This window comes from Diadema antillarum, unplaced genomic scaffold, assembly GCF_040938485.1.
Source record: "Diadema antillarum isolate AM-2024a unplaced genomic scaffold, OU_Dant_1.0 seq00000742_RagTag, whole genome shotgun sequence".
NCBI lineage: Eukaryota > Metazoa > Echinodermata > Echinoidea > Diadematoida > Diadematidae > Diadema > Diadema antillarum.
The window spans coordinates 146570-158701 of NW_027271639.1; the positions used below are offsets into that span (position 1 = coordinate 146570).

At 36.0% G+C, this 12132-nt stretch overlaps 1 protein-coding gene across 1 annotated transcript in view; it reads left to right on the forward strand.

The window, feature by feature from the left end:
- The window catches only part of LOC139738447 (uncharacterized), a 116597-nt gene that overhangs the window by 83161 nt on the left and 21304 nt on the right, over positions 1-12132 (forward strand). Inside the window, exons 16-26 of the mRNA XM_071649068.1 lie at positions 1073-1195; positions 2120-2245; positions 3052-3177; positions 3885-4004; positions 4931-5059; positions 5594-5719; positions 7768-7896; positions 8422-8547; positions 9582-9699; positions 10726-10898; positions 11889-12014. Coding sequence (XP_071505169.1) covers positions 1073-1195; positions 2120-2245; positions 3052-3177; positions 3885-4004; positions 4931-5059; positions 5594-5719; positions 7768-7896; positions 8422-8547; positions 9582-9699; positions 10726-10898; positions 11889-12014 — 1422 coding nt within the window. The remainder of the gene's footprint in view (positions 1-1072; positions 1196-2119; positions 2246-3051; positions 3178-3884; positions 4005-4930; positions 5060-5593; positions 5720-7767; positions 7897-8421; positions 8548-9581; positions 9700-10725; positions 10899-11888; positions 12015-12132) is intronic.

Below are 12132 nucleotides of genomic sequence, written 5' to 3' on the forward strand. Positions count from 1 at the left end.
TCCGTCATTACACAGAATTTGCTGTCCTACAAGCCTTGGCTGCCATTTTGTCTATGTGTCTGTCTGTATCCATTTCCCCCTGCTGTCTCTCTAAGCCAGGATATTCCCCTTTATGGGGATGGATATGTGCTTGATTTGCAAAATGCATTCTCTAGTCTCTTCTTGTACTCCTCTTTTTTTCTATTTTGTTTTTGTTGCTGTTTTTAAGCTTCCTGTAGGCAATCTCTCTTCATTCCTGTCTCTCTCCCTCTTTTTCCCCATTTTCCCTCGATGTTATTTCTACTTTTCTCTTTTCTATCAATCCTTGCCACAGTGGTGAGCAAATTTGGCAGTATGAGTTCCCCCATGAAGGATTTTTAGTGTTTGGTGGTGATTATTTTTTTTTTTGTAAGCCTGAAATTTGACTTTATTTCCCCAGTTTGTGTTGTGCTTATCCTTTGTAAGGGATTTTTTTTTTCTTTTCTCACTTGAGCATTCTAATCAAAGTACCACATGTTGTCAAGCAATTGGCCTACTTCTTTTGAGCATTTTCATACGTGTGTACAATGTCTCCTTCATCAGTTTCTCTTTCCTCATGGATGATCTTAACTGTCCAAATTTTTCTTTCCATTCATCAACTTCCACTTACCCAATTTATGATTGTATCAGGGTCTCTGTCTCTATATAGCTAATTTACTCTTGGTAGCCTCTGAAATGACAAAAGTACTGTGGTATTCTCAATCCTTTCTTGACTTGATCAAGGTGATTCAAGTTTATTACATGTATCTTATTTCATGCCAAATTCTTTTTTAGCAGATAGTACAAGCCCACAGTGTCCTTCTCTATTTCTTGGACAGACATCCCATCGATTGTCCGCAAAGAAACTGATCAAATACCACTACATTTATAAACAGCTTTGCCATGCTGAAAATGTTGTATGAATATTACACATCCAAACTGGGGAAGTAACTATCCTTCTAGCATGTGAAAGCAAAGATTTAAAACCTGTCCTCAGCAGCAGCTTGGTGCATGAGTCGGTATAAAGCTCTTGAGCAGTCATAAATTCACAACTGATACTTCTCTTTATTTTCAGTCATAGACCACTGTGCCACACCCGGTGTTTGCGGGAATGGCTCGTGTGCCAGCACCAACGCTGGGCCAGAATGCACTTGTCCAGAAGGTTATGGATTCAGTGATTCCCTGAGGACTTGTGCAGGTATGCCTGTGGTCATCAATACATTCATTTCATATCAATTAAATCTTGATGTGCCACGTTCACACAGTTGCCAAAATTGGCATATTTTGCTAGAACATGCCGAATAGTTCCTCACACAAATTAAATGATAAATCTCAATATGCCATTGTACATCAAAAGAGTAATAGCCATAGCTTTGTCCAAGAATTTACAGCACAGCAAAGCTCGCAATTTTCAATTTTCTATACAATTAGGCCTACTGTACTGTATTTCTACCATAATGCTTCTATAAGAAGTTACATGGTTTAAAAAAAGGAATGTTATCTGAAATGCCAAATAAACTTATAATAATAATGATAATGATAATAATAATAATAATGATGATAATAATGATGATAATAATGATAATAATAACATTAATCATAATAATTATAATAATAATAATAGTGACAATAATAACATTAATAATAATAATAATAATAATAATAATAATAATAATAATAATGACAATAATAACAATAATAATAATGATAATATTAATAATGGTAATAATAATAATGATAATAATAATGATAAAAGTGCTCATGCGGTGCAGTCTCAGAATGATTTGGCACACAAGAGGTTTTACACCATGATGCATGATGACACAAAAAGAGTTTAAAATTTTGCTTCTATGAGGTGTGCTGATATGAAGATGAAAATCAAAGCATCATTCTTAATATCGATTTTTGAGGAAGAATGCACCATTAATGGAATTTTCAATTTGCAGAGAGATTACAGAAAGACACAGACAGAGGAGTAAATCAGGAGAGGAGATAATAAGAGAGGGAGAGAGAGAAGGAATGATAGAAAGAAAGAAAGAGAGAAGGAGAGAAAAAAAAGAATACTGATAAACAATATTAACAATGAGGCAAGTCAAGTTCATGTAACCACATTGTCTTCCAGTCCAGGATTATTGTGTGGTGTATCAGGGAGTATGCGGCAATGGAACTTGTGAGAGCCTGACCAGTGGCTTCCAGTGCTCCTGTCCACCAGGCTACCGTTATGACCAGGACCTGTCTATATGCGCAGGTACAGCAGATGTAAAACTATGTTCTGGTCTCTTTTTTCTTTCTGTGTTTGTTCATTTCTTTATTGTTTGTATGTTCATTTATTATTTTTGTGTCTGTGACTGTAGTTACTTTGTTTGTTTACTTATTTATTCATTCATTTAAATCATTTTTTCTGAGCTTGGTTGAGTTAAATGATCTTGATGTGTATAAAATGCAGCAGGCACTCTGTGTGTTTTTCACAAGGTTAGATTACAAGTACTTCACCTCACTACTAAATGCTAGTGTTAGAATTAGTATAGACTAATATAAGATTCATTTCACATGGAGAATTTTATAGTTGTAAGCTACAGTGATATCAGTTTTTGCATTATAAAAGCCAAAAGAGAACATGAAGATTTAAGTTATTGCTGTGGTAACTACAATTACTTCAACTTCTACCAGAATTGCAAATATCTTGCAACACTTGCATCCACCCTATTTCAGCATGTATGTAGCAGACTAGGATGTAGTATGTCAAAGTTAAATTCCACACCATGCTAAAATGTACTTCAACAAATGGAATAAAATTCAGACAAACAAAATGCTAGCAGTTTCATCAAACTTGGACACATGTGATAAGGGCTGTATCTGGACTTTAAAGGTTCCTCATGTTTTATATCAAGGAGTGACTTTGCTTTGAAAAGCTGTATCAATGCAAATTAGTTTAAGTGATGGTGACATGACATGATAATGTGGTGCATGCGGACTTCTGGCATTCTTCCATCTGTTCCATCACCTCCGATATTTCAAGTGAGTTCTCTCTCGATTGGATGTTGTACTTCACAGTCGAAAACTTCTGTGTGGTCCTGGATGGCATTTGTGGCAATGGGACATGTGTTCCAACAGAGGATGGTTACGACTGCACATGCCCCGTGGGTTTCCAGTTTGATAATGATGCCGGAAACTGCCTTGGTAAATAATGACAGGAGAAACAGTAAATGTTATCGTAGTAGTATTTAGTGATAGATAGAAAAATAATTATGCAATCTAACTCAGCATTAGATTTGTATCTGCATGATGTGACATCCTTTTGTAGGTTTCTAATCAGTTTGACAATGCACAAAACAATTCTGCAGATTATAGTACTTTACCTATGATCAAACTTTGCCCCTCAAGTGAAAATGTTTACACAAAAGGTCTTGGAAAGAAGTGAATGATAACACTGAGATAATCCCTTGTCAATACTAAATAGTCACATACGTTTGTCTCAGTGGGATGATGAAATTGAATGTTAGAACAAAATTTGCATCGTGATGAATTCTATGTTTTTCCCCAAAACTGAGATGAGACCCCTGACATTATTATGCATGTTTGCCGCAGCATTCTCTTATCATATGAGACTAATTTGGAAGAAAAACTATTGTGTGATTCAGAAGTGTACATACATTTTAATTGGTGTCTATTCATATACATACTTATATTTCCATTCATGTATCTACCTAATCCATTCACATTTATGTCTATGCATCTGTTTTCTAGCATAAGATGTTTATACTCAATTTTTTTGTCACATTTCTATCTATACTTATGTGATTCTATGTCATCCCTCCTGCCATGCACCTCTTGCAATGTGTAGTTTCTGGATCTTTTTTTTTTGGGATAAATTTTGCTTTTGGCAGACTTTGACCTGTGCAGCACCTTAGGTCATCTCTGTGGAAACGGAATTTGTGTTGATGCTGGAAGAACCATAAAGTGTGTGTGCTCCGTTGGATACGAATTCAGAATGAGGCAGTGTCTAGGTGAGAGAAATATACCAAGAAAAAAAAGAACAGATTCAAGATTCAAGATTCAAATTTATTTTCACTTCCATCAAATAAACAAGAAATTATACACAATGTATATGCAAAGGATATTTGTAATAATTGCAGAATGTGATTTAACAAAATACATATGAAAATGAGTAACAAATAAAAAAAACCCCCCACAATTATATCTTTTTTGATATATACATAAAGCATATAATACAAGTTAACTAAGGATGGGGATGGAAATAGAGGGTCCCACTAAGAAGCAAAGCCTGTACGATATGGGACCCTCAGAAAATACACAAGACAACAAATAAATAAATATATATATATATATATATATATATATATATATATATATATATTTGTGAATCTTTGAATAACACAAAGAAATGGACAGTGCATCATGTTTATTTCTTTCTACACTGATTTTACAGAACATCCTCTATCTTCCCATGTTCATTGAAATTAATTTTTCAGTTCCTGCTGTTTTGTTGAGGAATTGATTACAAGGAAAGAATCTTTCTGTTTCTGTCCACCCATTTCTGTCCATCTTTTCAAAAGTATTTTGCCTATCATTTGTGAATGTGCATCCCTTGATTGTTACAGATGCAGGTATGTGATATTATAGGGCTAATTAAGCCTATGCACAACTGATGATTACCAGTTCCCCCTCCTTCCCCCTCTAAAAAAAAAAATATATATATATATATATATAATAATGTTGTGCTTTGTCAACCTTTCAAAATATCAAAATAACCTTCCAGTTTTCATTCATATCTACAATAAAATCAAATATAGTGAACAGTGATGTTTTTGTGATACAATCTCTTTTCAGGCATCCCACTGTCAGCAATGCTTTTAAATGCTTTTAAAGATCTCGTCTTCTTGTTATTTATCCCATTTGGTGCAACCTCAAGATCTGGATGAGTGCTATTCCAGTGAGAATCCGTGCGGCTCTGAGGCCAGGTGCGAAAATATGGTCGGATCTTATCGCTGCGTGTGCCGTGATGGATTCGACTTTGATCGTGAGGAGAAAACCTGTAGAGGTGAGGCATCTGTTTAACATTTGACCTATGTTCATCCATAGGTTTCTTTTTTTTTTGTCACCAATTCTTTTAAAATGACTGATCCCAAATGAATGCTATTATAAAGTGAGGGAATTTGCGAAAATACTGTATCATTTTGATAGATGCAGTAGTTATACACATCACATTATTTTTTTCTTTTTTAGGGGAGAGAGATTCAAAGATGTAGCTTGTCATTAAAATTAAGTACAGACAAATTCAGAAAACCTTTTCATTTTACCAAGCTGACAGTCAAAATATTGAACTCTATATTTCAGTGTATTTGCCATTGATATAAATGACGGTATTTACACTAAAAGATTTGCCAGAAATACAGAATAAAGTGTTTGAAAGGCATAGGAAGTAAAAAAAAAAAAAGACTAATACCTTGTGCAAAATGATACATTTCAGTATGGATGTACATAGAAAAATTGTCTCTCCAAAAGAGGTATAGGCCTAACGTCATGCTCTTCATGGAACGGTTAATTTGCATCATCATTTTTTACCTTTTTTCAGACATCAATGAATGTAGGATGTCACCTGGGATTTGTGGAAATGCAACATGCACAAACACAGCGGGCAGCTACCGGTGCTCATGCTCATATGGATTTATGTTTGATGAGGCCCTCTCCCTGTGCATAGGTAAGATTTCTGATTGAACTCAGTATGGTTTGAAAGTGTCAATTCAATTCAATTCAAGTCTATTTCCACAAATTCAGTTAAAATACATACAGAGAGACAATCAATCAAAATATACATTTACAGTTGAACCTCTCTTATCCGGCCTCCCTTTATCCGGATCTCTCTATTATACGGACGCAATCTCGCCGTGATTTTTTTTTTATAATTACGGGAGGAAAGGGGGATTCCCAACTCCTTGAGAACTCCTACACAAACACACATGAATTACACATTACTTCCAACATGATTAACATACATTACATCAAATTTCCTTCCAAATTGCTTACCTTCAGACATTTTAACATCCCCAAACATCCCCAAATGTAACAATGAAAAGGTTGCAGTATACACATTACTACATGTGGTACCACAATGGGCTACATCAGTACATGTGTATGTATATGTACATGTATAAAGCATTGAGTCTCCCGTATCCGGCCAAATCCCTTATCCGGATGAGCCCCGGTCCCGACTTGTCTGGATACGAGAGGTTCAACTGTATATACAAGACAAAATTATTTAAAGTAAGTACATAGTCATAATTAAAAAATGTGTGATGAAGATTGACGTAACAATTTGAGTATTATGGGGGGGGGGCTCCGAGGCCCCCCCTCGACGTTCCGTGTGATATATCACTAATGCGAAAAGCTATTGCCATGACGTTTCATGACTTCTTTTCTTTCGAGTCTCCCGCATCTTTTGACACTAAATTTGCGATGCCCGGGCGCACGGTTCCGAAGTGGCGCATAAATATGTATGTGCGTGTCAGACCAAAAATTGCTAAAAAACGTGAATTTGTGTACAATTTCAAAGCAAACTGTGCTAGTTTCAGGCAAATTTCATAAAAACATGATTATTTAGGGGTTTTGTTGATTACAATTTCTTGTTCGGAACAAAGTCGAAAAAACAAAAAAATACATAAGAAATAAAAAAACAATAAAATACTTAAGAAATTTTTTCTGATGGCACAATTTTTTGTCCTTATATTTGCTCAAGACACTAAAAAAAATATTTACACAAAAAATGTGCCCATTTTGAGCTTTATTTAGTGTTTTATACCAAATTGTCTGATTTCATGTATCATGATGCATAAATTAGCATAATTTAGCATAAATGATAATTTTTTTTAAAAATCTAACTTCGTGGCACTTTAGATTACATCATAGGCAGTGTGTGTGCCAATTTTCGTCACTATCGCGCGGTCGGCGGCTGAGATATCTATGAGCTACCTAAATAGCCAGGCCTAGTTATGGTTAAATAGTGTTGGAAATCAGCAGTAGGCCATTGGCCTTTTGAGGATGATCCCATTAATAAATTTACAATGTTGAAGCTGTACGTCATTATATCATGGATCGCAAATCACATTTAAAAAAAAAAAACGGGCACAGATTTGCAATGAATAATGACAAGGAAAAGAACATCCAAAAGAAAGGGGCCCGGACATACCAAAAACAACTATTCCACTGGAATGTTTATATGTATCATGTGTGTTTACAAATGTATTATGGAGAAGTGAGTGGAGATATTCTGGTACATTTCAGGTTCTGCTATGGGTTCTTTATTGTGGGTAGAGAAAGAGAAATTGAAAATGAAGAATGAAAAATAGATGTTCAATAATTAGACAGAAATGGTTGTATGACTATTAACAAATAACTAAATTTATGAGTTTAAGTTTTATGTTCTAATTTACGCTTTTAATGACTTCTGACAACAATTATGATTGGCTTCTTTAATAGAAAAAAGGAACTATTCAGACTCTTATATTGATATTTAGAACTATTCACTGATGAATCACCAATGTAGATATCAATCAAATATCTTTCTGCGCATGTCTAAATTCACTGAGTTCCATCAATTTAATGTGGTTTTCTCTATTTGTGCATGTAACAAGTCAAGTTGCAGTCATAGACTAAGTGGATCTAAGAAGAAACAAGAGCTGACTAGATTTCAACGGGATTGAGTGTAATGAAGTAGCATTTTTATACATGCATGTGAATTGCACTTTTCAGATTCCAATGAGTGCGCAGAATATCGCGGAATCTGCAGCAATGGGACCTGTATGAACACAGAGGGTAGCTACAGGTGCATCTGTCCAGCAGGTTACGAATACGTCAGCGGCAACGGCAAAGGATGTCTCGGTGAGCAATTGTCGATTGGGAGAGTACCAGTATATGTGATTTAGAATTGACATCTGTGACTGAGATATTGTAGGTTTTATTTTTTTATCACATCTGTTTGTTATCATTCTACTTCTTTTCCCTTTTCTCCTTTGTCATCTTTGTTTTATGTCATTTTAGGCTGATTACATAAAGTATGCAATGTATTTACTGGAAGTAATGTCCAACTAATAAGATAAGAAATTAACCTACTAATTAAGGACCATCATCCTAGAATTGTTTTTAGCGTATATAGAAATAAAATGTCAATGGTGCTGATCGAGTTAATGAGTCTTGACTGATATGAAACATCAAATATAGGCCTACAACTGTTACAAATGTACCAAATGTACCAAATGTACAAATATACAAATGGTACCCCAGACTTGATATTGGGGGCATGAATGGGACTGCTAGATTTGTTACCCACAGCTCTGACAGTCTGAGTAAATCACTTTGTTCTTACCCACATGCTGCCTATGTTGAATTGTCTGTGCCATGTGACAGACATAAATGAGTGTGAGGCCGACCCTTCTCCGTGCGGGGATGGAGCATGCTTCAACAGAGAAGGAAGCTATCAGTGCGGCTGTGCCTCGGGGTACACCTTTGATGAAGAGCTGAGAGTTTGCATCGGTAAGACTGGCAAATCTGACAAAGATGTGAACACCTCTTCCTGACATTTTTCTTTAAATTCTCTCTCTCTCTCTCTCTCTCATTTTCTCCTGTATGAATTTAGTACTATCCTGAATGTCTCTTCCTAATTAAGTCTCTTTATGGTTTTCATTCGGCATAAATTAAACAAGGTAAAAGCTGGGAAATGTGGAGGGCATTTTAAAGGGGATGGCTAGTAACTGATCAGTGGGAATCAGTGGGAATGCTGGAGGATGATTGTTCCAATCCTTGTGGGATTCATTTAAGAGTACATTATACAACCATGTATATCTATTGTTCTGTGAAAATTATTTGCTTCAGAATGGTCTCATATTCAAGTAATGTGCAGTTTAATGTTTCCAGGTTAGCGTCCCTGGTCAGTGACGGTGGATTAATCTGCATGTTACTTGAATATGAGACCGTTCTGAAGCAAATAATTTTCACACAACAGTAGAAATATAATGTACTCTTAAATGAATCCCACAAGGATTGGAACAATCATCCTCCAGCATTCCCACTCATTCCCACTGATCAGTTACTAGCCATCCCCTTTAATAGGACCTTGTAAAATAGCTTGATTTCAAACTCGGGTGTTTTCACACCCTCTGAGCAAGTAGTACTCCACTATGTTCTTCATCTGTGTACACAAAAAGTTTCAGAAGATATTTATTATGTAGGCCTACATGCTTTTTTATACCTGTTGAAGACTGATCGATTAAAAAGTTCATGGACATAACAGTGTAATTGCCCTTTGATGCAGAATTTTGATTTGAAAGTATGCATGAAATATGAATCTATTTTATTTGAGAATAAGATATTTTCCACACCCAGACTTATTGCAAAATATGACAGGCTTACACTAACTAAAAATCTAAAGGAATGCATTATGTCAGTAGGATATATGTTCACTCCCCTTTGACGACTTCTTTGTCACACATACTTTTTAGATTCAAAGAATTCTAATGACTTTTTGTTGTTGTTGTTGTTGTTGTTGTTTTTTTTTTTCTGTTACTTAGATGTGAATGAGTGCCAAATAATGCAAGATGTTTGTGGCAATGGCCAGTGTGAGAACAGTGAGGGCTCTTTCCGCTGCATCTGCCCTCAGGGATCACAGTTTGACGAAACAAGAAGACAGTGCATCAGTAAGATTGGCTGTGCTGTTGTTCTATGATTGGTTCTCATGGTATAGATGTGTTTGCATGTAGGAAAGAGAACTACTGAACATAATGAGCAGATAGGATCTAAAGGATCTTATCACGTCAAGTAAATTTACCATGAGAAAGACGCGCTATACATCCGTTGTATTACAGGTACTATTATCATATGGCAGACAAACAAAACACTGATAAGCAACACATTGGGACATGATCAGTCACCAACTCTGGAATAATAAATTAGCTTTGTCAACTTGCCAATAATTTTCGTGTTTATTCTCTTGTCATGACATAATCATTCATTTGCAGATTGATTTTTGTATTTGTATTCCTCTTACCAGATCTCTTCTCAAATTTATCACTCTGAAAATCAGACATTAATCCTCTATAAAAAAACATAAACAGACTTGAATTTATGTCATTGTTATATAACTCACTGACACACTGTGTGCAGCTGCTTTAATTGCTTTGTATGTGTAATGTGTGAAATGCATTGTGCACAAGATTTTATGCAAGCTCTTTTTAATGCATTATAGAATGAATACGTGGTGTTTTTTCCTGGATGGCATTAAATCTTGAACATTGTGCAATGAAGAAAAGATATCTGGATGTCATCAGGAGTATTATTTTGATAGCTTCCAAATACTGGTAATTGATACCAAGATGAGAATAATTAATATTGTTATCACTCAGTTCCAAATAATAGAGAGGAGTAGCCCACCACAATCTTAACCCATTGAGGATGGACTGATTTTGCTACAACACATATTTCCCATAGATGCTTGCCCGAGTATCCGGGGGACTCGTCCTCAACGGGTTAAGTGATTGACTGATGTATTTCTCAAATTCTACTTAACACAAAACTGGATTGTTTGAATATGCAAAACACCATCATGGGAATTAGGAAATATTGAATTTTTGTGAAAAGACCTTTTAGAGGATGTACAATTGTACCTCCCATTGATTTCTCCAATTCTGGATCACTACTAACAGCACAACCACCAAGCACCACCAACTTGGAGGGTCACACCACGTCACGCAATCCGCCGGATGAAAGCACCTGCCTGTCCAGGCCAGACATGTGTGGAAATGGCACGTGTACCGTGGCGCCTCAGGTTGGTGCCATCTGCTTCTGTGAAAATGGTTTCCAGTTCAACCCGATCCTCAGGGCTTGTGTCGGTAAGTCTTTAGGAAAGTTCTTGCTTGTGCTCTTTCCATGTTTATATGTAGCTTTATACTGCTGAAGAACAAGAATATTCTATGTTACGAGGCAAATTTGTCCTTGTTATGATGCAATAGATGGGATTTACAAAAGCTCCAAACTAAGGAATCCCTAAAATCTTGTACTCTTGAACCAGAAGTGTTAGTGCTATGAGTAATTATCTCATGTATACAGTCTTACAGTGTATATACGTGTGGGTAATCGAATGTGTGTATGAACGTGTTGTCCTTGTCATATTTTCCCGGTACGCGTGGTTCAGTGAGCAGTGTCCGGGCACTAGCATTGGTATTCTATATTTTTTTCCCAACCGATGTATCTCAAAATAATTACATGTATATTGTTATAGAATAGTATATCATTTACTCATTATTTATCTAGCGATCCACGTCCGACAAGCTTTGCTTTTTAGTGGATCACTATTTTCCATAATCGAATTTATTTTCCGCTCGCCCACGAAGTATTTATACAGTGTTTTCCTAAATATTGTACATGTTATATGTTGTTCTATAATTTGTCTCGTATATATATTACATGAACCTTTTACAAACGTTTGAACAGTATTATTTCATCACATGTATACTTTGTACTATGTTTTTTGATTTTCGATGATTGGAAATAAACTATGATTGAATTGAATTGAATTGAATGAGTAGGTGACTTTGGTTTCAAGTTTGTTCTTTGTGGATTTGGGGGTGTCCCCCTGGGGCCGTGCGAGGAGGACCATATTTGGGGCCAATAAACACATTAGCATTTTCTTAAAGAATCTTGGTAAATTTCACCAAACTCGGTCTTTATCACCATATCATCACCCTCATACTCTTATTGTTGGGGTTTGCATTGTCATCATAACTTTAATAACCTTGCAAAGAGCTATTTTCTGTTGTGTAGAGTGGAATGCAATCATTTTTTTTTCTCTCACTCTCTTCGATCCTGCAATCAATTGCCAGATATGGACGAGTGCCTCCGTGATCCCGAAATCTGCGGTTCTGCGACCTGCCAGAACAGAATAGGAGGGTACTCCTGCGTCTGTCCGGAGGGATATGTGTACAAGAAGAAGAAGAGGAAGTGTGCAGGTGAGATGCAGCATTGCCCTTGTGACTTGTGGTGGCGTTGTTCCAATGGGAATTGAAAAATTAATGATAATGATAACATTGATTGCCGATTACCACGTTGACTATGGCAATTAAAAAG